The 27,338-nt window shown below is 38.2% G+C and overlaps 2 protein-coding genes across 3 annotated transcripts in view; both read left to right on the top strand.

Annotated features, from left to right (window-relative positions):
• ngly1.L (N-glycanase 1 L homeolog) lies at positions 1-23,111 on the top strand. Its single transcript, XM_018267460.2, has 12 exons — positions 1-249; positions 5,267-5,381; positions 8,423-8,641; positions 10,788-10,950; positions 12,572-12,791; positions 13,929-14,050; positions 15,693-15,838; positions 16,942-17,052; positions 17,944-18,108; positions 19,253-19,441; positions 19,667-19,844; positions 20,968-23,111. The coding sequence occupies exons 1-12, from the start codon at positions 143-145 to the stop codon at positions 21,138-21,140; spliced, it is 1,908 nt and encodes a 635-aa protein (XP_018122949.1). The 5' UTR covers positions 1-142; the 3' UTR covers positions 21,141-23,111.
• Positions 23,112-26,642: 3,531 nt separating this feature from the next.
• The window catches only part of top2b.L (DNA topoisomerase II beta L homeolog), a 51,363-nt gene continuing 50,667 nt past the window's right edge, over positions 26,643-27,338 (top strand). Inside the window, exon 1 of one of the 2 annotated variants that reach the window (XM_018267451.2) lies at positions 26,643-27,154. In XM_018267451.2, coding sequence (XP_018122940.1) covers positions 27,098-27,154 — 57 coding nt within the window. In that variant the 5' untranslated portion in view covers positions 26,643-27,097. The remainder of the gene's footprint in view (positions 27,155-27,338) is intronic. The other variant, XM_018267449.2, reaches the window with a different exon arrangement.

Genomic DNA, 27,338 nt, shown 5'->3' with positions numbered 1-27,338 from the left:
CATGTACCTGCTTTGACGGCGCGCTGGTGTGACGTCACTTCCGCGTGCTAGCTCTAGGGCGAAGGGGCGTGGCTCCGTCCTTTGCCTCTCCTCCCGCTTCCAGTCACTCAGGGTATTCCGGACTTCCTACCAGTGTGGAGCAATGGCAACGCAGGACTCCTCGGCAGTGGCTGAGCTGTGCCAGAATAAACGGCAGGAATTCTTGGACGCCTCCCAGCTGCTGCTCACCTATGCAGACAATATACTCAGGTGAGGGGTTCAGAGGGCTACTCGGAATGTACACTGCTCATTTGGTGGGGATTGGAACTTTTGCGAACCTCAAAGTCTCCTACGTTTACGCATGCGCCAATCAGATGATCAGCCTTTTTCTTATTATGATTTATTGAGACTGGAGAGCCATGAGCTAGATGTCATGTGCATCATAGTCGAACTCCCTGTCATTTGCCAAGGCTGTGTTAATCTGACATGTGGCAGGTTTGCTTTAGTGCTCCTAAGCTGCCCATAGATGCAAAGATCCGATCTCCCGACGTGCCACTAACCATTCAGATAAATAAAGCAGTAAAAGAACAGATCAGCAGATGTTCTGCCCCTGACAGCAATCGTACGAAAGTTATGTCCGACAAAGCTGGTGACAGTCTCCCTCTGAAAATCGTACGATCGGAATTAAATGCAGAAAAATTATCGGCAGCCGACAGAAATCTTTTAACTTGTCCGATTGACCAAACGACCGTTCTCCGTCGGATGAAAAATGTCGGGACTCTCCACACACGGCCTGAAAATCGTACGAATCCTCTATTGGTGCGATCGGATCTTTGCGTTCATGGCCAGCCTTAGAAACTGTACAACTTAAAAAAACCTATCATTTAACCAAACCTAACAACGCTCAGTGAATATTGAATGTTGATCAAGAAAAATAGTATCTTACAATGATATACAGGAACAGTTAAGTAGCTATCAACGCACCTCTTGAGGAAATTGCTATTACAGAACTGGTTACAAAACAAGTTATAATTGTAGCTGTCCAAGTGAACGGGTTTTGCTACTAGAGTCAAATAGATCCCAATGTATAGACCAAAAGTTAATATAAGCTTGTTTCAGATGGGGTTCAGCAGTCTTAATTCTTATCGCTTCTTACCGGTGTCAGTATTTAAAGGGAACCTGTCACACAGACAGAAAAAGCTGTATAATAAAAGTTGTTTTCAAATTAAACCCAACATCACTAATTTAAAGTCAGTGATATGTTGCCTTCCTTGCCTCTATGCTTGTGACACATCACTTTCACTTCCGCGCTTCCCTTGATGTCACTGCCATACTCTCATTCCCCCTCTCTACTTACTGTTAATAATTGTGTAGCCTGTGCATGAGCATCAACTCCCCATGCCTTATAACAGCTTCCACAAAATGGCACTTGCCTGTTTGCTGTATTTTCAAAAGAATGAAGAATGTTTTATTTGTTTTTACATTCTTTATTTTAACACAAGCGTTAGAACAAACCTAAAACAGTGAATCAGAAATATCAGTCAAATATGCTGTTATACTTTGCACAAAGTGCAACAAGATAAAGCTGTAAGTATAAGCATGCAACTAATAAGGCAGATTATGCAATTCAATAATAATAGATAGAATAAGTAACAAAAGGAAATACTGGTGGACAGGCTGAAGTAATAAAAAGATCATATAGCACATTCTTTCAAGGTGGGTAGCCCTAGTGTATCGCACATGCGCCACTCCAATCACATGCAAAGAGTAGTTGGAAATTGGAGAAAGATGGCGGAGAATTGTTTCCCAGCCAAGTGATTTTTTAATTTAAAAAAGACTCCAGTTTTATTCAGGAGGTTAGAATTTTTGTTTGCTAAGTTGTGCTTTACAAATTAGCCACCATATAAACATTTGTCAGAATTTGAGATTAGAAGCAACACATGGTACAGAGGGATTCTCCGTTATTTGGCAGTATGTATAACTGTCTTCTCCTCCTCTCACAGTGGCTCTCAAGAACCAAAGGAAGTTGGACAGTGAAAGAGGTTTCCCTTTTAGTCTTTACTCTGTTTAGTGCACCAAATAATTGTTAATTTAGTCCCAACTGTTTAAGGCTCACATTCCCTTGATCAAGTGTGTATGTGAGGCCGAAACTTATTGCTTGAGCAATAAAACACACTGCTTGAAGTTCATCCTTTTTATTAGTTGAACTCATTAAAAAAAAAAAAAGAGAACATCTTGCTCCTTTAGGGTAGGGACACACTGGGCGATTTGGGGAGATTTAGTCGCCTGGCGACTAATCGCCGCGACTTTCCACGACCAATCTTCCCCGAATGCCTCCCCTCACTCTGCGCCTGGATAAAATGAAAAATCGCCTGCGCTAATCACACGCGGCGATTTGTTTTCCGAAGTCGCCCGAAGTTTCCTCGTGAGGCAACTTCGGGCGATTTCGGAAAACGAATCGCCGTGTGTGATTAGCGCCGGCGACTTTTCATTTTATCCAGGCGCAGAGTGAGGGGAGGCATTCGGGGAGAAAAGTCGCTGCGATTAGTCGCCAGGCGACTAAATCTCCCCAAATCGCCCAGTGTGTCCCTACCCTTAAACGAATATGTCTCTGAGGAGATGCTGCTCTATGATACGAAGTGGGTAAACAACACATTTTCTTCTAGTACTTCTAATGTTTAATTAAAGGGTAGTATTAGAATGCAAAGTTGTCAAGCAATCTTCCTGTGTTAGATAATGAAGTTAGCATAACCCTGCTAATGAGGGCTTCCATTGGAGCATTGTCTTGCATGGATATCCCCTAATACTGAGCATTGAGCTATTACTGAGTAGTGTATTGGGAGGTTCAAAGTAATTAAAATATAATGTAATGATGTCTGCACTGGTAAAACGGGCATGTTTACTTCAGAAAGACTACTATAGTTTAATGATGTCTGCACTGGTAAAACGGGCATGTTTGCTTCAGAAAGACTACTGTAGTTTATATAAACAAGCTATTGTGTAGCCATGGGGGCAGCAATTCAAAGGAGAAAAGGCACAGGTGACACAGCACATAACAGATAAAACACCATTGTATTGGACAGGGCTTATCTGTTATGTGCTATGTAACCTGTGCCTTTTCTCCTTTTTGCAAACGGAATGGCTGCCTCCATGGCTGCACAACAGTGTGTTTATATAAGCAAACACCCAGCTCTTCCCAGTGCATGCTAACAGTATAGTAAATGTTAACTACTTTGAAAAGCTTTCATTTTTGGTGTTACTGTTCCATTAATATACTAATGTTTTTTCCATGTTGATTAAAAGAAGTACACAACCTACAAGGCATTTCAACACTGCCAAAGCTGAAAAAGTTAAACTACATAAACCAAAAACAATTGGAAAACCTAAAACAACTTATATATTAATTGAACCTGGCATATAGCTGTAGATTAGCTGTTAAATACAATCCAAAATGAACTAAAGAGTCCGTAGGGGAGGCAAGTTGGAGCATTTTGTCACTGAGCGACAGAGCTAATTGTCGGCATTTCTCTCTGAATATCCCAGTATGTAATTGCCCTTGGTGCTGTGATTTAAAATCCTCTGAAATCTAAAAGCCCATTGTAGCGAAGCTGTCTATATTTTGTAGTGGGATGGCTGCCTAAATTATATAAATGATCCCCATTAGGGATTGTCTATGGTCTAATCATTTTGCCTTCAGTCATGTGTCCTATGATAGGCTTTTAATTGGTGGGCATAGTCTTATAAAAAAAAAAAAAACGTTCATTATTAATATTAAAACATACTTATACATACAAAACACATTCTCAACATCAACCATCTGCTGTGGAGTACAATATATATATATATATATATATATATATATATATATATATATATATATATATATATATATATATATATATATATATAAATACGTGGGACACTGCACCCAGGCATGTAAACCTTTTTGTCGAGAGTGCTGGCAACATGGAGGTTGTGTGTGTCTATCTATATCTATATATATATATATATATATATATATATATATATATATATATATATATATATATAATGTATTATGCTTCTTAATTTTGTTAAACTGAAATTAAGTAATGCTTATTAAACTGTAAAAAATTGCTATCTTTAACACTGCAGGTAAGCATTTTGCAATCATGACTATATGGTATATAATTAGTGCCCATTATTGATTTCATTGGTTGGGTTGGGGGTAGAGTTGAAAAGCAAGTTGAAAAAGTACTTTACGTTTACATTTTTAACAATTATAACATTGGTTCAATGTAAATGCCAAACATACTTTTGACTATTGTTTCAATTATACATCTATTTTTATATATCTTTGCATTAAACAAAGTAAAATATAAATTTGAAAGTAAAGTCATATTCTTTCTCCTGTAAAGAAAGTAAAGTCATATTCTTTCTCCTGTTTTTATGACCAAAATCAAAACAAATCGTCACAAGCCCTTTGTATATTGAGATGTTCCTTATCTGAAAGCCTGTACAGGCTGTGGGAATGAAAGGGTTTGTTTATACAGGGGGCTTCTCGGTGGACTGGTGATTTGTTAAGCAATATGGTACGCATAATCCCTGTTCATTGAAGTAATGTTTATTAGAGTGTATAATCTGAAGATGTCACTGAAAATTTTTTTCTTAACAATTTTTGTTTTTGAAGTGTTTTCTTTTTTTTCCCCACAACTTTCCACTAAGTAGAAGGGAAGCTGGAAGAGGGGATTGGTGAGGAACTCCAATTAACTGCAAGGAAGTCTGTTGAAACATAGGCATTAAAAATCAATTGAAGGACATTTTGATTTTGACTGATCTCTCAAAGAGAACTGTAGCAATCTGTACAGATATCTGATTTCTTTTCCCTTGAATGGAAAATGTACTGTAAATGCCATGCACTTGATTCATTTGGGAGCTCATTATTTTATTAATACATGGGTTGGACCTTATTAACCTAGACGACCAATGTGTAAACCTATAAAAATAACTAGACACTTGCTATTTACAAGGATATATAACAGGATTAGGAAACAGATTTTGGAAATTTTTATACACTGGCAAATTATTGCTAAATATTCTTATTTTGCTACTTTGTCTATATTTATTGGGTATCCCAATGCAGAGAAGTAGTGCATGTTGCTTTTCCCTGCCTTTCATTTTGTTCCAGCCATTTTCTAGAGAACAGAAGTAGCAACACAATATATGTGGCATTTTTAGTATTACTTCCCATTATGAACAACTGTGATACACATGCAGCAATGACCCATTTTCTGTTATTATGTACCAGGAGTCCAAATGAGGAAAAATACAGATCAATTAGGATTGGAAACACTGCATTTTCTACCAGACTTTTGCCTGTCAGAGGAGCAATTGAATGCTTATTTGAAATGGGATTCGAAGAGGTATGTATGCTTTGTTCACTACTGTATCACTTCTGTAAGTAATAATTACACGTGATCTTTGACTTCTGTAAAGGTCAAGGACATTTTATAAAGTTATTTATACCAAACCAACTATATGCTTATTTTAGAGTATGAATGTATATCCATGAATATGCTGTAAATTACATCCCCTTAAGTAATAATGTGCCCCCTATTTTAAAATATAAAAATTTTAGAAGTATCCTGGGCTCTGTGACTTGCAACCTGTAGCTCCTCCATTACTTCTAATATATATAGTGAATAAAGTTCCATGACCATATGTTTTTTTAGTGTTTTTATGACTATATAATGGCCTAGTGTTTTTATACAGGTCATGGAACTCTGATGTGACTTTTAATATGCTAAAATTTTGCTACAGGGGGTACTTTATTTATTACTATACACAAGTCATGTGACATAAATGACCACAAAACTCTGATTATAACCCGTGACCTCACTAGCACTGTTTATAAAGATATAATTTACAGGATATTCATGGCTCTTCTTTATTATATAGGGAATAACCTACCCAATGCTGTAAAATATCAGTATAACTTCTAAAATGCCAGACAGTCTTTTACTGCATAATGCTGTTAGGAATTGCAGTTTAAGGACTAAACTCCACAGGAGATATTGTAGGATGGTGTCAGATGTAGTTGTATGGATCAAAATATAATGTTAAAAAAAATCTGATCTGTAAACTACCTGGAAAACTTTCCCTCCGATGTGACAAGACTGTCTGATGTGAAAGCTGTATGCTGTGTCTTCTTCCAACTAGATACTGACGGTGTCAGACCGACTTTTTCCCCTTTTGAAATACACTAACTAGGGATGCACCGAATTCACTATTTTGGATTCGGCTGAATACCGAACCGAATCCGAACCCTAATTTGCAAATGCAAATTAGGTGTGGGAAGGGGAAAACATTTTTTACTTCCTTGTTTTCTAACAAAAAGTCACGCGGTTTCCCTCCCTGCCCCTAATTTGCATATCGGCTGGGCAGAAGGATTCGCCTGAATCCAAATCCTGCTAAAAAAAGGCAGAATCCTGGCCGAATCCCGAACCGAATCCTGGATTCGGTGCATCCCTAACACAAACTGTCAGCTATAGATGCTTGAGCAAACTACACCATCCGACTTTACATGATCTGACATTTTAGCTATAGGAGGATCAGATTTTGTTGGATCCTACAAATATCGTGCTGGATGTCAAGATCAGATAAAATCTGACCCACAAAATCTGATCAAAATTTCCTTTGTAGTTTTACCCTATGATTATATGCAGGCTGCAATTTTGGACAGCAATAAATTCAATTAGGGGAAATTTGATAAAACAATAGAATATTTAAAACTCGGATGAATTTACAGACCCGAAAACTTTCTCCCAAAAAGACTTGAATGTCAGGAAGGCTCCAAACTTCTCCAAATTCGTCACCTCTCCCATTGACTTATACAGTAATTTGTCAGGTTTCAGGTGGCGAATAGTCGAATTGGAATTCTTAGAGGGCCAGAGAATGATAAATCTCGAAAATCAAATTCAAATCTTTTAAAAAAACTTGTATCGAGTTTGGCTAATTCTCTAGTCAAATTTGAAAGTTTTGACCATAGAAAAATAAATCGAAAATTTTAATTTTCAATTCGACCCTTAATCAATCTGCCCCATAGTATCCCAGAGTTGTTGTTCCTTCCCAGAAAGGAGAGTGGAGTGGATCTTTCCACTGCATACAGCTGCTTCACTGCAGGGCCCATGAAGCATGGGGCTTTATGTGGTTACATCTGCTTGCACCTCTGTAAAGGCAGCTCTAAATAAAACTATAGCAAATTCTAAAAATGTTGCATCCTGCAATAGGCAAATGCAGTTATTTGTATTTTTTTTTAAACTTGTTAAGCATCGCACTCAAAGGAACGACTGTTTGGGCACTTGCAAATGCCATTTTATCTGTTTGGGCAAAAATTATTAGCGGTAATTCATCTTAAAATTTCAGAGTGCCCCATTTAAGCAAAGTACCTCTTTTAATAAACCTGCACCTGCCCCATCTCTGACCTCACGAAGGGGGTGGGGAGGCACACAACTATAAATAGGGGCTGCTCTAGGTGGAAGCCAGAGCTCAGCCCGAACCCAAGAAATTGTGTGCAAATATTGGTTGACACGTGGGTTTTGGAGTGGCCTGCACATCTCTAATGTACAAAAAACTATTTTTCCGAAAACAAAAGTTCAGGGAAGGATCATTCACTTGTACCACTAATATAAGGATCAAAATTGTGTGTTTGCTAATATATTACATATTATTATATAACACTATATTAACACTTATTTAAACGTACACAACTCAATTTTCAAATCTACTGCACTTGACCCTTGGCCAGCAATGCATATTAGCGTTGCTCAGGAAATGGCAGATAGACAAGCTCATATCTCGGCAGACTCCAGCTTGTGCGTACCTTTTTTGGGAGGGGGTAGCCTTAAATTAAAAAAGGAGTACCAACAGAAACCCCAAAAAATTAGTGTCTCAAAAATAATAAAAATATAATGTATTGCTCTATGCACTGGTATAACTGGTATGTTTGCTTCAGAAACTCTACTATATTTTATATAAACAAGCTGATGTGTAGCCATAGCAGCAGCCATTCAAAACTGAAAAAGGAAAAACAAGTCAAACAGCAGATAACAGATAGGCTATATAGAATCCAATTGTATACCACAGAGCTTATCTGTTATCTACTGTGTATTCTGAGCTTGAATGGCTACCCCCATGGCTACACAGCAGCTTGTTTCTATGGTAGTGTTTTTGGACAATACCATTCCAATAAAGCAATTCAATTTTTTGATGTTAGTGTTCCTTTGAGCCTACAGAGAAATTTACTAAAAGGTATTGTTTTTATCATTTTTCACGTGCCTATCGTTTAATAAAATGTGAAATAAATAATGATTTTTAACTGTGGATCCTAGAAATTGTAAGTTAAGGCAATTCTTTAAAAAATTTTTGTAGCTATTGTATTAAAAATGATATGCATGTTTTGCAGGGAGAGACACACCTGGTGTTTCCAAAAATGGCTTCTGTTGAAAAACTTCGTAAAGTCAGGGACCATATAGCCACAGAAAGGAATAGCAGAATGACTGGAGCAAACCCTACGCCACCAGCTACATCCAGTACACCGCCATCATTCAGCAGAACCCCTGTACCAAATGCAGTTCCTCCAAGTATACCCCTACAAGCAACAGAGGATATATCCAATTTCTTGGTAACTTACACATTTTAGATAATTCCTAATATAACAACCATTTCCGGAAGAAAAAATTCTGTTTATTATCATTATTATATTAACCTGTTTTTATGTTATTGAGAGTAATGGAGGAATCCCGCACAATATGGGTAGAACACCCAAATTCCTTGCAAATAATTTGGTCCAAGTTGTTGTAACGTCATGCTGGTGCTACATTTCCTATATGAAATGATGCCTTAGAGTTCATTAAAGAGATACGACACGTTTCTATAAAAATCATAGGGACGTGTCCATATCTAGGAGGTGCTGCACGCATAGTTTCCTCTAAAAGCCGCCCCCAGCCCCGCTGACCCTCCACCACTGCTAAATGATCTTCTGTGTTGTTTCAGTGAAGCTGAGCTGCGGGTGGTGTGATCCTTCCATAAGCTAATTACAAATGAAAACAGGACTTCAGCCTATGAAAGATTTACTCTGCCCCCAGCCCAGCTTCACTGAAGCAATGCAAAAGATCTGTTAGCTGTGTCAGAGGGTCGGCTTCATAAAGGTTTGTGGAGCTGTGGGCAGCTTTGAGGGGGCTTTTACTGAAAACTATTCGGTGTGCAACACCTCCTATATATGGAAACGTTCCTATGATTTTTATAGAAACGTATCAGTATCACTTTAAGATGTGTTGGAATGGGTGCCAAATTGTGTTCATTAAAAGACTATGCTTGTTTGCTTGAGTCTGCTTATACTAAAGCTGGCCACAGACGCAAAGATCCGATCGTACGAATCAATGTATGATCGGACTTTCCCATCTCCCAACCTGCCACTAACCATTCAGATCAAAGTCTTACCATTCTGACCAAATAAAGTAAAGAACAGATCAGCCGATGTTCTGCCCCTGACAGCAATCGTACGATAGGCAAAGTGACTGAAAATCATACGATCGGCAATACATGCAGAGATATTACCCGCAGCCGACAGAAATTTTCTAACCTGTCCGATCTACCAAACGATGATCTCCGCCGGACGAAAAATGTTGGGACTCTCCACACACGTTCCGAAAATCGTACTAATCCTCGATTCGTACGAGGAGATCTTTGCGTCTATGGCAGGCTTTATCTATACTAGTGTCATGGGCCAATTTATATGTTGTTCCTGATTTGGGGCACAATTCTCTTTGCACAAGGATCCACTGTACCTAAGACCACAGTGAGTACAGGGTTCCATTGTGGGATGAGTCTGTAGGTGCTTAAAGTTATACCAACTAAAGGACATTTAGATATACCTCTAGGAGAAGAAGCACAAATGCAAAGTTCTGCTCATATGCACTCAATTTAGTAACTCACACACATTTTGACTCATGGTGGAGTTATGGTGTAATGCTGGAGATAGAGTGTTAGCTTGTGTGGCTGATAAAGCTAGTTTTAGCTTGTTGCTCTCCTTAAAGTGGATCTGTCACCCAGACACAAAAAGCTGTATAATAAAAGTCCTTTTCAAATTAAACATGAAATCCAATTTCTATTCTTTATTAAAGCATTCATAGCTGTTGTAAGCTCATTTAAACATCTAAACTGTCAATCAAATATTGTCTGCCCCTTCAGAACTTCCTAGAATTTGCTGTTCTCCCCACATTACCCCATTCCCTTCACCATTTAATTGTGTAGCCAGGGCATGGAGATGGACATCAGGTCCCCCATTCTGGTGCACAAACAAGATTCTGAGATGATGCAAGGCTTGTCTTAATAACAGTGTCCACAAAATGGCTCCTGCCTACTTGCTATAATTATGAATTCCCAGACTGAAGGAAACAAGATTCAAATAATTAAACGATTAAATGGTGAAGAGAACGGGGGAATGTGGAGAGAGCAGTAACATCTATTAAGTGCTGAATGGAAAGTGAAAGTAAATGCCTATGCCTAAGGCATAGAGGAGGGGCAGGCAATATTTGATTGACAGCTGAGATTTTTAAAGGACTGAATGCTTTATAAAAAAAAAAAAAAAAAGAATTTGGATTTCATGTTTAATTTGGAAAGGACTTTTATAATACAGCTTTTATGTCTATGTGACAGGTCCCCTTTTAATGTTTATTGGAAAAGTTTATTGTCACTGAAAAGAAAGTCATTCTTTCAAGGCATCACAAGAAGAATTATTTTCAAATGTTTTTTTCTCTCAACATAAGGCATCTGAAGTAAGATATTTAAAGACCCTTCAGTCCAACTCACAACGTGTGTTAATTTATGAGGAGCCTGAACTTCAGCAAAAAGCTTTACAGAAAATTCCAGTTTCGGATTTGAAAACGAGAGCCCAGAAAAATCTTATTGAAGCTAAAAGTCTTGACTCTGGTAATAGAAATAAAAGTTCAATGTCTGAATTTATCTGTGCATATGTTAATGCCCTGTTAAGTAGAGAGACCAGACATTTGGATATGAAGTACACCCTTATATAATGGGCTGCAAAGTGTAAAAAGTCATTGTTGAAATGGTTAATTATCATGTATGGAGGAGCTGGGCCATATTGGGAATTGGGTTGCCATCTGGCCGGTAAAAATTATGGCTGATCCCTATGTTATTAATAGGGAAAAAAGTTAAATATAAAGGAAGGCCGGTATTTTTTTCCAGAAAAAGTGGCAACCCTAATTGGGAAGTGTGGATGTTGTGGTAGGGAGACCTATGATAAATAGATTGATTTTAATAAAAAATGTGTTAATAAGAAGTTGTTTAATTTCCAATATAAATAGGAATAAGCCAAGTTCAATAGGAAGAATAAAAAGAGAACTAGAAAAAAATAGCAACCAATAGAACTTTGTATGCTTATAAACAAAGAGAAGTACAGCAACATTGTGCCCAGAGAAAGAAGGAAAACAATTTCTTTCTTGATATCAGGAGCTGAATGAATACATAGTAATATATAGGAACATAGTATGATGTCATGTTTATTAAGAAATAACTTACCAAAACTCTGCTTGCACACCTCTTCAGAAAAGACAATTGGCTATCCATCGTGCGGCGCTTGATTTCTCCTCCCTGCCTTCCTTATAGGAGATAGCCAGGTAGGAGAAATTGATCATTGCCCTGTGGCCATTTCTGAAGGGGAGCGTAACGGCGTTTCGGTAAGTTATTTCTTAATAAAGACTTAGCAATTTTAAAGTTTAATATGTTTTGGCGTCTTTTTTGCTTTGCATATGAACTAATTTGTTTTAGAAAATATTTTGCTGTTACTGGTCCTTTAAGGGAAAAACAAGTTTTCCATTAGTGCTTTATAATATAATTAAGGTGTATATAGATGTATACTGACACTTTGGGGCAGAGACAAACGTGGAGATTTGGGGAGATTTAATCGCCCGCCGACAAATTGCCTCTTCTTCTGCGACTAATCTCCCCGAACTGCCTTCCCGCTGGCTAGAATCTAAGTCGCCGGCAGGATGGCACTTGGAGCGCTTCATTTTCCGAAGACGCCTGAAGTTGCCAAAAACGAAGCCTCCAAGTGCCATCCTAGCGGCGATTTAAATTCTAGCCAGTGGGAAGGCAGTTTCGGGAGATTAGTTGCTCGAAGAAGAGGCGATTTGTCGCCAGGCGACTAATCTCCTCAAATCTTCTTGTGTGTCTCTGCCCTTAAATAGTTAGGGTTTGTCTTATTAAGGGGGATCTCTAAAATTGCAATCTTACCTTGAATCCATCAGCAGTTAAATGGTCTAGTTAAGTTGTGAAACTCATTGGTGGTTATAGGTTACTGGTCTGGAGAACATTGCCACTGTTTTTACATAACACAAAGCTTGAATGAGCCTTTATTTGCTTTTTCTTCTTGCTAAATAAAAGCCGTTGTTTGAGAAAGTTAACTATGTATCCACATTGTATGCTGCCTATCTTAAAATCCTGCAACAAAAATATGAAACTGTGTATCCACATTATATGCTGCCTATCTTAAAATCGTATAAAAAAAAAATCTGTTCTTTATGTCTGCAAGATACCAGTGTGATTTTAGAAGATTTTTTATTGCTGGAGCTTCTTCGCTGGTTTAAGCAGGACTTCTTCCAGTGGGTCAATAGCCTGCCTTGCAGTCGCTGTGGTGGGGACACTCAAGCACGAGATGCTTTGTCGCCTTCTGCTGAAGACCTGCGCTGGGGAGCAGATAGAGTGGAAAATCATTACTGTGAGAAGTGTAAACACAGCAACCGTTTTCCAAGGCAGGTATCTATTCCAGCCCACCTTCACCACCTACCCTATGTGTAGTGTTGAAGGTTTAACAACAACAGTGAGAGGCATATTATCAACATTCAAATGTAAGTTTTTTTGTGGCAAAATTGCAAATTCAAGTTTGCAAAACTTAAATTTTTCATCTTAAGTGCAGGAAACTAAACAAAAAATTGGCATCTAAAGAGTTGGTGAGTTTATGTCAGTAGTTATGTGTTATTTCAAATTTCAAACTGTTGTTCATTTTGTGTTTTGAAATTAATTCAACATTTGGCACAGACGTATTAAAAATGATGGGAGAATGGGGGGGGATATCATATTTAATAATTTACATTTTGATAAATCTGCCCCTTAGAGTGGAGAGGTGGCAGAAAATTGTAAGATAGGTAAACAGCACTTACAAAGGGAATCTTGGGTTCTCGTGTTAGGGGAAGACTTTTTACAATTATTAAAGGGGTGGTTCACCTTTAAGTTATTTTTTAGTATGTTATAGAATGGCTAATTCTAAGCAACTTTTCAATCAACATTAATTTATTCCTTTTTATAGTATTTTTTTAAATTATTTGCCTTTGTCTGACTCTTACCAGCTTTCTTATGGCGGTCACTTACCCCAACTAAAAAACTGATGCTCTATAAGGCTACACATTTATTGTTATTGCTACTTTTTACTACTCCTCTTTCTATTCAGGCCTCTCCTATTCATATTCCAGTCTCTTATTCAAATCAATGCATGGTTGCTAAAGTAATCTGGACCCTAGCAACCAGATTGCTGAAATTGCAAACTGGAGAGCTGCTGAATAAAAAGATAAATGAACCCACTGGAAAAATATATATTACTGGGACCAATCATTGAACATCTTTGCAGCTTCATGATGATCTGTTTAATTCATCACATTCAAATATTTTTCTTTCATTCCTATCTTCTGCATTTTCTGCAAGATGGCAGCTTTCCAAACTCAGATAGGACTGTGGAACAGAATTACCTGCTTGTTTTGAATCTTGAATCAGATTTACTAGAAATTTTATGTGGCAAAATATTTTAAATACTTAAATTTCCTTTCAAATTTACCTTCCCCTTTGCTATTTTATCATTGTAAAGGACTTGAAAGATATTTATCTTAATCTTCCAGATACAATCATCCTGAAAAGCTTCTGGAAACTAGACGTGGGCGTTGTGGAGAGTGGGCAAACTGTTTCACCTTGTGTTGCAGAGCTTTAGAATTTGAAGCACGATATGTGTGGGACTCTACTGGTGAGGAATCTGTTCTATATGGTTTTCAGTATTTTAATAACATGCATCTAAGATGGTCACTGGGCCTGCTTTTATTTGTCCATATTAATACTCATGCCCTCCAATCTCCTGTCTTTGTGATACTTTTCATATAATCAGTTTTTCAGCTGATGCTTGTCATCTGCTGTTCCTTTATTTTGGCTAGCGTACGTATTGAGTGTCCTTCAAATCAAATTTGCTGCTGTCGTCAGCTAGGCCTTAATTTTATATTTTTCATTATGATGCTGACTACCACCAGAATTATTCTGACAATGTTTATGGGTTTGTATATTGCCCTGCCTTTGCTGGTGAACCTTAAAGGGATTCTGACATGATTTTTATGATGTTGTTTTTATTTTAAAATTACACTGTTTACACTGCAAATAATTCACTATGCAATATAAAATTTAATTCCTGAACCATCAAGTGTATTTTTAGTTGTAATATTGATGTGTAGGCAGCCATCTCAGGTCATTTTGCCTGGTCATGTGCATTTAGAAACAACCAGAATTTTAGGATGGAACTGCTTACTGGCAGGCTGTTGTTTCTAATCAATGTAACTGAATGTGTCGCAGTGGGATGTTGATTTTTACTATTAAGTGCTGTTCTACCAGGCAGCTGTTATCTTGTGTTAGGGAGCTGTTGTATGGTTACCTTCCCATTGTTCAGCTGTTAGGATGCTGGGAGGGAAAGTGACTGAAGTTTATCAGAGCACATGTCACATGACTGGGGGCAGCTGGGAAACTGACAATATGTCTAGTCCCATGTCAGATTTCAAAATTAAATATAAAAAAAACTGTTTGATGGATTTCAGTGCAGAATTCAGCTGGAGCAGCATTTTGAAAAAAAAAACAACATTTTTTTTCCCATGACAGTATCCCTTTAAGCAGCTTCTCAATTAGGCGAGTTCTTTGGCATATGTACATTTAACCAAGATGTCAATTCACGTCTGGTGGGCTATGGCTTGGTAAAAAGGAATAAAACGGTTAGTATATGGTCTGCTTGAGGTACCAAACTGCATAAATGCTAATTTTGGACATTTTAAATGTTCTATGTAGCATATTTCCCCATTATATCATTAATGTATATCTAATTACTATCCCTTTATTTAACATAAGAATAATTTGCTGCCGAGTTTTACAGAATATGTTCTATTGTTCCTATAATTCCTTACCCCAGAGGAGTTTGTAATCTGGATATCCTATCACAAGACAGTTAATTATGTTTATTGACTGTGAATAGAGCCCCAAGCATGTAGAGGCAGAACATTTAAATTCGATACAGGCAGTCCCTGAGCAGAATCAAACCCAGAAACTTAGCACTACATGGTAGCAATTTTTTTAGATGGACAAAAACTAAAGGAAGAGTTGCTCCTTAGTAGTTTAATTAAAGTTGCCTACCTTAATTTGACAGATTGCTGTACGTTAGCAGAGTTGTAGTGAAGAACAAAGAACATACCATGTCCAAAATTAGCCCCCCCCCACTTTACTTTTTCACTTGTTCCAAGTTCTAGTTCATTGGGAGAAATGCTTAAGCTTAAAAGTCTGACTAGGCTTCGATTGGTGGAGTATGTTAAATGTATGTTTACACAAGTGTTTTTTTTCTTCTTTTTTTAATTGTGCAGATCATGTCTGGACAGAGGTGTACGCTACGTCTCAGAACAGATGGCTTCACTGTGACCCTTGTGAAAATGCTTGTGATAAACCACTTTTGTATGAAGTTGGATGGGGCAAGAAGCTTTCCTATATTATTGCCTTCTCCAAAGATGAGGTACTTAATTTTTTGTGTACCAATGTTCTTTAAGTTTCTTTGCTGTAATTATAGCAGTGGCTGTAATAAGTAGCTCTCTGTTTATCACATTCTAGTCCCCTGTATTCTAGAGAGCTTTTCTGAAGTGCTCGCTTACCCCCTATGCTTCACCATTGAGGTTTACTTACTCCTGTAAACACTGAGACATAAACAACAGCTGTGGGACCTGTTATCCAGAATGCTCGGGACCGGGGGTTTTCCTGGATAACAGGTCTTTCTGTAATTTGGATCTTCATACCTTAAGTCTACTAGAAAATCACGTAAACATTAAATAAACCCAATAGTCTGGTTTTGCTTCCAATAAGGATTGATTATATCTTAGTTGGGAGTTACAGTAGGTGTTTTGTATTGACACTGGAGATTCAGTACGTTTTTATTGTCATCAGTTGCTTGCAGTATTTATCTGTAAGAGTCTAGTGTAACATTCACAGGTACTCGGACAGGAGAAAAGAGCATTTCTGAACATTATAATAAAAATCAAACCAGCTTGAAATATTTGTTCAGTGGATTAGTTGTGTGAAGCTTTACAAGTTATTCTTTATCCAGGGCAAATTTAAATTGTATTGACTTCATCTGTGACCCATAAGCCAATTGCTTCCCGTTAGCAACAGCAGTAATACATTGGCATCTATTACTTCCATGTGATCACCCCAGTTTTTACAGATTAAATTTGATAACCCTCTTTCCTATGAGAAACTGAAAATAGCTAGTGCATTTCACCACCCACCGTATAACTTTCCTCTCTGGCTTGCGGCCTCATAATGCTGATGAGATAATCCCAATGACTGGTGAACATTCTGGAGACACTGCAGATTTAATCATTTATCCAGCACTTTAAGATACTATTGGCAAAATTCTAAATGTCTGATTTTTTTGTAATTCTATGAAATACTGCATGGCACTCAGATGAAGACTTTAGCTATTATGACTAGAGAATAGTAGGAATAGTAACTCTACCTACTTCTCTGCTGTGGGCCAGCGCAAGGCAATGTGATCACTGAAGATAGATGTTTATTTCTATTTGTGAGCATGTCTTACAATATACCGTGATCTCTGTAACATAGGTCATGGATGTTACCTGGAGATATTCATGCAAGCATGAAGATGTGATCGCAAGAAGAAAAGATGTGCGGGAAAGTTGGCTAAGGGAAACAATTGTTGGTCTCAACAAAATGGTAAATCTCCTCAAGCATGCTTACAATTGGCAATCATCTCTGCATCTTTAGTTCAATATGATGCTAATGTGTAAATATATAATAAATCTGAGAATAGGGTCTCCAAAGTGTAAGTGATTACTCACCACATAGAGGAGGAGGCCCAGGTGCACCTGCCCTGAGCCCTCAGCACGAGGAGTGGACAACCCGAAAATCCTTTGGAGAAGGCACTCAAAGGCAATTACTTCTAAGTGAAAATGCAGTTTGTGTCCACAGCCTTACGCATTTTGTGTTACCAACACTTAATCATAGGCTCTATGATTAAGTGTTTGTAACACGAAACGTGTAAGGCTGTGGACACGATAAACTGCTTTTTCACTTTGAATTAATTGCCTGATGGAAGATTGCCTGTTTTAATGTGTAAATATACACACAATATGCAGATATTTTGTCCAGTTGCAGAAAGCAAATACTATGTATTGTTCTTAAAATGTTAGAGGGAGTCAGGAAACCCATACCAATACAAGGACAGAAAGCAAAAACTAAAGGAGCTCTGCTAAAAACACACCTTCTATGTGTCTCCCCTCTGCCACCCCTTATGAATACAGAGCTACCAAATGGAGTAATGTATTTATATAGAACCAACATATTACAGAGCACTTAACAAAGATTACAGTAAATATAATGCGTATCAGTAAAGCTTACAATCTAAGTGATATGAACCAGTTAAATGAGATTTGATGCCACCTTGTTATCGGATAAAAAGCTTATTACAAATGGCTCATGTTACAAAAGCATTATGAATTTGATGCGTAATTGTAAGATGAATCCAGATCACAACTCATTAGGAATACATTGTGACCACACTGATGACATCTTTAAATTGTTGTATTTTTTTCTTGTGCTGGACAGAAGCAGCAGTCCTTACCAGAACACAGAAAGCAGGAACTTCTTGGAAGACTGATTGTGGAGTTGGTTGAATTCATGTCTCCAAAGACTCCTAAACCAGGAGAACTCGGTGGAAGGGTGTCCGGATCACTAGCTTGGAGAGTGACACGAGGTGAAACCAGTTTACAGGTGATTTAATAGATTGGAAAAAGGATATTATTACCTAAGATCAGTACTTCCCAAACTGTGAGGATTGATCGTCTAGAGTAATGTAGATACTCATAGATGACTAATTAGAGTGAAGGTTTATTTCATGTCCTAGATATTTTTGTAAATGAATAGAATTGGGTGTCTTTTAGCCCAATTCTATGTTCTCTCTTTCAATGTTTTGTGCTTCCCCCCCCCCTTTTTTTTCCCTTGATCCTTTGCTTCGTTTGTTTTTTATTCAGTATGCCTGGTTGAAGCCAAGCAAGAGGGGTATTTCAAATAACTGATACTGTTAAGTTGTCTTTCAAGTGATTGGCTTTCTATTGACTTTCCTTGTCTTGTTTTAAACTAGGGATGCACCAAATCCAGGATTCGGTTCTGGATTCTGCCTTTTTTCAGCAGGATTCGGCCGAATCCTTCTGCCCGGCCAAACCTAATCCTAATTTGCATATGCAAATTAGGGTCAGGGAGGGAAATTGCGTGACTTTTTGTCACAAAACAAGGAAGTAAAAATAAATGTCAATAAATGCACTTTGCAGTTATTCTGCCTTTGGCCATATCGTTTCCTATTATACGATATTGAAGTTACTCACACACGTTTGGACGGGACATGGAAAGGTGGCCCTGCTGAAAGGTAATTGTTGGGTTTAAAATAGTTATTGTTGAAAGAAGTAAAAAATGTTTTCCCTCTTCCCGACCCTAATTTGCATATGCAAATTAGGGTTCGGTATTCGGACGAATCTTTCGCAAAGGATTTGGTGGTTCGGCCGAATCCAAAATAGTGGATTCGGTGCATCCCTATTTTAAACATCAAGCTTGTCCCACAATATAACCATTAAATAGCATTCACTGAAAGTTGGGCAGTAAATTAGAATTGTGTTTTACAAGAAATCAATTAGGACATAGTGCAAACTACTTTTATATATTTGTGCTTTCTGGAGCAATATCAAAAGTTCCCACTATACTGCAACACAAGTTTCACTTCTATATAATGTTACCTGCCTCCCGTGGTTACATTTGTAAATTAGACTTCAAAGAGAGATTATCTTATTTAATGCCTGTAACCACTTTTGATGACACAACAAATTAGATTTTTATGGGTTTTGTTTCTTATATTTTATTACAGCCGAACAAAAGCGTTGTTTTTATTCCATCTGAGAGTGAGAAAATCAGCAAGCGTTTCCATCTTCAGTATAATGTAGTTGAAGATACCTATACACGTGCCTCAAATAACAATGAGGTTATCGCTGGTTGGGAAAATGGAACCTGGAAAGCGGAGTCTATTTGTAGAAAAGTTGAGAATGATTGGAAAATGGTATATCTATGATGACTATTTTTCTTTTTACTCTGGCAGTTTAGTTTATATTTTATAAATGTTGATGCTTTAAAATTAGAGGTAGTAGATATTTTTGTGTGTTAAACTAGCAATCTCCCCTCTCCTATTTTAAATGTTTCTCTTTTATACTTTTATATTGGCAAACATGGTTTTTGTGAGTTTCTTCCATTTTATAAGGGTACTTCTGGTATGTGACATTTGTAGGTTTACTTGGCTCGCACTGAGGGTTCCTCGTCAGCTGCCATTAGCTGGAAGATAGAATGTGCTTCAGCAGGACTCCAAATTGAAAGTCTAAGTGTCCGCACCAGTAGTCAAACCTTTCACAATGGTAAAATAATATGGAAGTTGTCTTCTCCAGAAGCAGAGGTGGAAGTGAACAGTGGTAAGAGTAAAAATGCTTATTTTATCAAGTCCTAAAAACAACCAAAGACAATGTTAAATATAAAGGGTGGGAAGTAACGCCTCAAAAAAGTTAGACAAGGCAAGTTCAACAGGCAAGCTCATCTGGTAATATAAACAGTGCACTCCTTTTACACTGCAGATGAAATGGGACATATTTTCCCAGCATGCAATGGGACATATTTTCCCAGCATGCAAAGTGTTAGCAGCCTTTAGCAAACTGATTAAACACCTTGCAGTTTTCAGACTTTCCTCCCTTATCAGCACACAATAAACTATGGTTTTTTACATACTGTAGGGGCACAATATGGATACATCTTAATTAATTTGGCATTGGGAGCAAAGTTATCTTGGCAGTTTTGCAAATACTGTCTCCTTAAAGGAAAACTATACCCCCAAAATTAATACTCAAGCAACAGATATTTTATATCAGATAGGCAATTTTCTATTTCGGATTCCCTAATGGCACATAATACTAAAAAAGTATGTTATTATGAAAATGGTTTATTTACATGAAACAGGGTTTTACATATGAGCTGTTTTATGCAGTATATTGTTCAAGGGGTATAGTTTTCCTTTAATGAATGTCCCCTTATGTGTACAATGTCCCCTTATGTGTACAAGAATGTAAAATTAACATTTTAATAACAGGAACGTGCTCAAAGCATACCCTCATTTTATAGTCACCCACCAAGAGATAACCTGTTATCGACCAAGCTCAAGACCTGGGGTTTCTGGATAATGGTTTTTCCATAAATTGGATCATAGTAGATATCCAATTATCCAATTATATCTACTTAAAAAAATAATTTAATCATTAATTAAACCCAATAGGCTTGTTTTACTTCCAGCCTCCAATAAAAATTAAATATATCTTAGTTGGGATCAAGTACAAAGTACTGTTTTATTGATTAGAAAAAGGGAATCATTCTAAATTATTTTTAAACGAAGTGTATGGAAGATGGTCTTCCGTATTTCTGAGCTTTTTGGGTAACTGGTTTCCTGATAACTAATGCCATATGTGTGTGTGTGTGTATATATAAAGCTATTTTATTTAGATGACTAACAACTAAACTGCTTTATTATTTTTTCTTTGTATTTTTTAGATACAAGTTTTCATTCTTACACTGAGTTTTTAAATGCGTCAGAAGTTGAGTTGAAAGCGGAGTTGTGCGACGGTGATGGAAATACAGCATGGCAGCATACACAGATTTTCCGTGAAAAATTAGACTGTAAAGCAAACTCTTTGGAGATTATTATAATATTGAAGGATGTTTAGGAATTTTACTTATTACAAAGAACTGCATGTGGAAATATTTGTCTGTTTGGCAGAGTAATAAGTAAATATTGTTTTAAAGTGGCACTGTCATCAAAATACAAATTTTTTACCTGTAAACATTGTTTAAAGTTATGTAAAGTATTGATGTTTTGCAGAAACATTTAATTGCTGTCTCTTATTGTGCTTTTGTGAAGAAAAAAATGGATTTCCTGGTACTCATGTGCATATTTCTGTTCTGTTAAATAACCTACAATCACTTCATGTTTAATGGCAGGGAATCTAAATACACACTCAGGGTATATAAACCTTGGTGAGACAAGGTCCCTGGTCCTAAGTCCTAAAAGGTGCATTTATTACACAGCTACCTAGAGGGATCTATATCTTATTTAGCTATAAGTTGATAATATTTTGGTAAAGGCCACACTGTAGGCTTTATTTCCTTTTTTTTTTTTAATTTAAATTATGACTCCATAGTAAAAAGTGCCAGAAAATATACTTTTTCAAGATTACATAACTTTGACAAACAGTTGTATCCCATGTACCATAGATGCAGGCTGTTTTGCTCTAACTTATATGTATAACTAGCATTGCGACTGAATGATAACGTGCATAGCAGCATGTTGTTCTTCTTTGCAGTATTAGCAATGTCTTTGTTAAAAAAAAAAATCCTTGGCACTGTTAGAAGTGCCATATTGGCTGCAAATGATAACGCTTTTTTGTAATCCAGGTCCTGAGGCAGAAGAGCATCCCTACACAAATTACACTACGAACCTCAGGTTTGACTAATGGTTTGATATTCTTTCAGTGGAAAGCTTTATTTGCCATACACCAGCTATATTGGACCTATATTGTTCAAAGAGTTTACCTTTGACATTATATTTGCCTAATGGTTTGAGGCTCATCGAGGTGTTTTTGTATTTTTTTGCAACAAAGACACTACATATTTGCAGCAGAGAACTTTAGTTATATTCCATATCTAAACTAGAGATTGATTTAAGGTTTTCAGCGCATCAGGTGCCTGTAAAAACACACCACAGCATTGATCATATGGAAACCTGGAATTGCAGAATCTACACAGGTTGGCACAATAGTATTGGTTATGCCGGCACCATAGATTCTACAGCATATGATACTTAAAGGGTTCAAGTCTGGATGGATAAAAACAAGTAAAGGCATACTATATTATAATGTGGGTGTTGTGATTAATATACATAATTTTAGATAGATGGTAGATATGCATAGGTGTGCACAGTGCCACACTTTCTTTATAACGTGTCCAGAGCAGCATGTATAGGAAAACAAAAATGTTTTAAAAGATAAATTACCACAACCCACTGTCACAATTGGGGTAAATCTGTTGGTGGCAGAGCTGAAGGGTAGACACGTGTGCAAAGACTGTCCTGTCCTGGGGTGAGCAGAGGGCTGTGCCTAGGGTGAACCAGAATTTTTGCAAATAAAAAAAAAAGTGGCTATCATTTTCTTTTCACTATTTACATTGTTTTCTGGTAATAAATGCTTTTTGTTTTGAGGTATCTCTTTAAATGTAAAATATTTATAAACCAGGGATTAGGTCTGTTTATTTTCTGTTAAACAATGTATAAAGACAGACTACTATGTGCAAAGAACATTTTTATTAGATTTATGCATATGTAAGAGCAAGTATGCAGATATTCTGTGACTATCTTCAAATCTATATTAGACTGTGGCATGATTGTCACTTTTATAGATATTATTCTTTTCTATTTGGCTTGTAGAAAGTCTGTGGTACTGGACCTATCATCAGCTTTCTTTTCTGTTTATCTATTGCAGTGGGACTGGAGGGTTTTAAATTTTAAGCTAATGGAATTCGGTGGTTTTTCAAATGGCATATACAGTATACGCCAGTATAGAGAAGGCAGTTTGCTACCTTTCACACCTTAAATGTATGTTTGTTGACCACACACAGAGCAAATTTAAATGTGAAAATACATACTTCAGCATTTTTGTTCCAAAATGTGCTTTGTGTGTGCACTGAAAGGACGACCCATAACTGTTAGCAGAGATGCATTCAGAAGGTGGAAGGCAGTGGGTCGGCTTGATCCATCTGCAATTAGCTTAACAGGTTACAGAAATGCTCTGATACTTAAATGGGGCCTGTCACCCAGACATAAATAGCTGTATACTTAAAGTCCCTTTTTAAATTAAAACATCCATACCCGTAATAAACTCTTTTCATATCTCATGCCAATAACATTTTTACCTTACCCGCCTCTATGCCTGAGGCATAGCAAGCACTTTTTACTTTCATTTCTGATTTTCCCATATGTCATTCCCCACCTTTTTTTACTGTTAATAATTGAATAGCCTATGCATGGGCATGTGCACTATGTCCTCCTTTCTGGAGCATGCGTGACATTTTGGGATGATGCAAAGCTTGCCTTGATAATAGTTTAATATCAAAGACATGCACAGTTTCTCGCTTAAAAACATTTATTGGTGCATATTAACCACAAAAACTAACATGTCAATGTACAATTCACACACACCACAAAGCAGTGTCTCCCCCCCAGTCTGCCTACCTGTTGTTAGCCACCCTAACAACAGTGGCTAACAACAGGTAGGCAGACTGGGGGGGAGACACTGCTTTGTGGTGTGTGTGAATTGTACATTGACATGTTAGTTTTTGTGGTTAATATGCACCAATAAATGTTTTTAAGCGAGAAACTGTGCATGTCTTTGATATTTACCTTGGTTTAATTGGACCTGTGCACAGTACTCGCTGTCTAGACAGCAGCTACCCCATAATTGATTTTTGTTTTACTACTTGATAATAGTTTCCCTGAAATAATGCTTGCCAGTATGCCAAGATTATATAGTGTGAGTAAAGTTTATTTTGCTCGACTAAAACAATAGAATAGAATTTGGAATTATTTTTTGGGTGACAGGTGGCCTTTAATTTGATATTAGCACTACTAATATGTGTAATTTCTACTGGTGTCAAAGATCAAAGTATGTGTGTATTTTAAAATGTTCTTAAATATAATTTAGTTTTTTTCATTCCTTGAATTGTGTTTTTGTTGTAATTGTCTGCTTTTAAAAATATTAAAGTTGGTATCTTAGGGCAAATCAAAGTTAGCTCCATTTCTTGTAACCCAGGTTACTAGTTCATTAGAAAATGTATCAAACTTAAAGTGAGATATGAATGGATGCAAAGAAGACCCACCTCCACATCGACTTTAGGAGGACTATCCCAAGCAGCAGCCACCTTATCATCAAATGGAAACCATGCCTTTAATTTCCTAGGCAGTGTTAATTTCTTTTCAGACTTCAACCGCTCCTTAGAAGGAAACTTGAAATAACCTCATGGACTGGAAATACTCTGGGTGATTTCTTACGACCCAAAAACATCAAATCTTCTTTGGAGCGTGGCTTGTCTTCATCATTTAGCTCGATAGAAGGCCAAAACTGCAGATCCACAGCTAGGGGCGAGCATTATACAGGACAGCTACCTGTCCTGGCGCATAAGGTTAAAAAAAAAACAGGAATCCTGCTGGACCCCTGCTATACTTACCTGATCCTAGGAGGACAGGAAACAAAAACACAGGGTAGCAGCAGGAGGGAAGGGTGTTTTATTCTTGGGCCCGTCTCTCTTTGGTTTGCTGCCTGAGGACCTGAAGAAATGATATTGTACCCCACTTGTGTTCATTCTGAACACATTTTGATGTAACTCCCATATCCCTCCAAGAAGGTTACAAATAGATAGAGATAATAAAAGTAATTAGGTTGGGTTGTAAATAGTCCAGGGATCTGGATTCAGTCAGGTCACATAGTTTGAACTAGACAAGATAGAATAGGGTATGGTTAACACAAAAGCGCAAATTAGGAATTGGACAAGAAAAAAGTAAAGATTCAGGTAAGGGTTCCACTGGGTGGTATAAAATATGGAGCCAGAACTTATCCACTTCACAAATCCATACCAGATTGTAACAAATAAACTACAAATAGGAATTGTGACTGGTAAGGATAAGACAATACTTCAGCCCAGATATGGATAAGTATGTCACCCCTTGGAACCCATTCATAAAGAATGTGTGCCTCTACCCACAGAAAGTATATGTTGTGCTCTTCGCAGGATTAAGTCACTTCCAAGACATAAAAGGAGAAACAAACCCTTAATAAAAAAACCCTACCCTAGATAGACCCCCCCCCCCCGGCAAATGCCCCTAACTCTTTACTTACCCCCTCCGTGCAGATTCTGTCCAGCGGAGTTTGCAGGCACCATCTTCAGCTGCTTTGGTAATCTTTGGAATGAGTCCGGCGCTTCGGCAATTTTCGTGAGTGTCGCTTAACAGAAAATTGCTCCAACTGCACATGCGCCGCTTCGCTTGTCTCATTCCGAAGATTCCCAAATACAACTCACAAACTCAGCTGGACAGAATTTGTACTGAGGGGTTAGTAAAGAAGTAGGGGCATTTGCTCGGGGTAACACTTAGGCTGGGGGGAGGAGGGGGGTCTATGTAGGTTAGGGTTTTTTTTTTTAGTAAGGGTTTGTTTCTCATTTAAGGTCAGAAAGGGTTGGGAGAACGTCAACCCCTTCCTGACCCTAAAATGCAAAATATTGCAATTGTAGGACCCACACCCAACCCGTACCTGCATCTTGCTCTTAATACGCTTCTGTTTCTAAGACAGGGAATCTTCGGGAGCAGATGAGGAATGGACTTCCCCAGTCTGACCCCAACTCTAACCCACAATGGTTGGCCAAATTTCAACCCAAACCCGCCCAAGTGGGGCTCGGGTCCCCACAGGTTTCAGTCTGCTAATCATTTGTATGTGAATAGAGAGCTTTCTACTCCTAAAATGACATAGTTACTATAGGACGCATTTATTATTACAGATGCTTAATTGCACATAGCAACCAACCGGAAAGTCGTTTAGGCAATTTAGCTCCTCTGATTGTAAATCAGTCCCCTGAACTAAAGTACAAGAATAGTGGGAAGTTCTTCACATGGAAATGATATTAACAGACTTGGCAATTTTTGCACAGATTTTTCTTAGTGTTTTTTAAAAACTGGAGTCAATACTGTGCGCCATTCACTAAGCCTTTCTGCACGAACACAAAGCCGGCCTGTAGCCTACAGAATGGTGGTTCTTCGGTACATACTACGATGTAGTCACGCTAGTCAGCTGCACGCTCAGTCTCACTCTCAGCTCTATTCTTCCGTAACGCAACGGAAGTTAAACCCCCTTACTCCTTTGTTCAGTTCTGATTTCCATTCCTCTGTCTTGCAAATTCTACACAACCCGGGGACTCTGGGAATTGTAGTTTATGAGGTCCCAAAGAGCCGGCAAAACGTTGCTCGATTCCCCTTCCCGTCTCGGCATTCGGCTCTCTACTGCTTTCCCTTGGGTGACGTCACTAAAGCATTCCTCTTCCCCCCTGTCTCAGGCGCCTTCTCCGAAATCAAATTTCCCCGCCTACTCTGCGGGTGACGTCACTCAAGAGGAGCCAGCCTATTGGCTGCAGCGCGTTCTCGGGCCCCTGTGTGTATCTGCGGAGAGCGGAAGCAGCGCTGTGTATTGTCTGTGGGGAGGAAAAGGAAGGAGGAACCGGGGGTGAAGGAGGGTTCGGGCTTGCAGACTGCTGTTTCGGTTATCGGAACCCCTTGCCCGGTGCAGACCGAGCCCCACACATGACGCCTCCCCACCTCTGCAGTATCCCTGAAATCTCCTTCAATCCCCATTGTTTCTCCTATGCTAAGGGCTTCGGGCATTGGTGTTGCTGAGCGGTTCCCGGCCTGACTAAGAACACGGGGAAGAAAGAAGTCCCGGACAGCGCCGGTGCATGAGGAAAGGCCTGAAGCCCCGCTGCACACACAGGCTGGGAAACCGCACAATAGAATTTGTCCCTTCCTCTTCCTACTAGTCCTGTCTCCTTTATTTCCCACGCACTATCCACGCTCTTCCCAGTGGCGAGAAATATGTCCAAAGGTGGCGGCGAAGGAGCTGGAGGAGGCAGTGGAGGGCTCACTTGGGTGGTAAGTAATTGCCCGTGGGGCAGGGCTCCCTCTGTTGCCAAAGCAAAGGAACTGCTTTCTGTCTGCTCTCTGCCTGAATGGAATCCCAGTGTTTATGGGCTTGTCTGACCTTCTCACAACATCCCCCCAGTGAACTCTATAGGGGCATTAGTAAATACATCTTTATCTACCGAAACTTTCATTT

The sequence above is a fragment of the Xenopus laevis genome, chromosome 6L (assembly GCF_017654675.1).
Source record: "Xenopus laevis strain J_2021 chromosome 6L, Xenopus_laevis_v10.1, whole genome shotgun sequence".
NCBI lineage: Eukaryota > Metazoa > Chordata > Amphibia > Anura > Pipidae > Xenopus > Xenopus laevis.
Note: the sequence above shows the minus strand (reverse complement) of the source record. Positions and strands in the feature narration are given on the sequence as shown.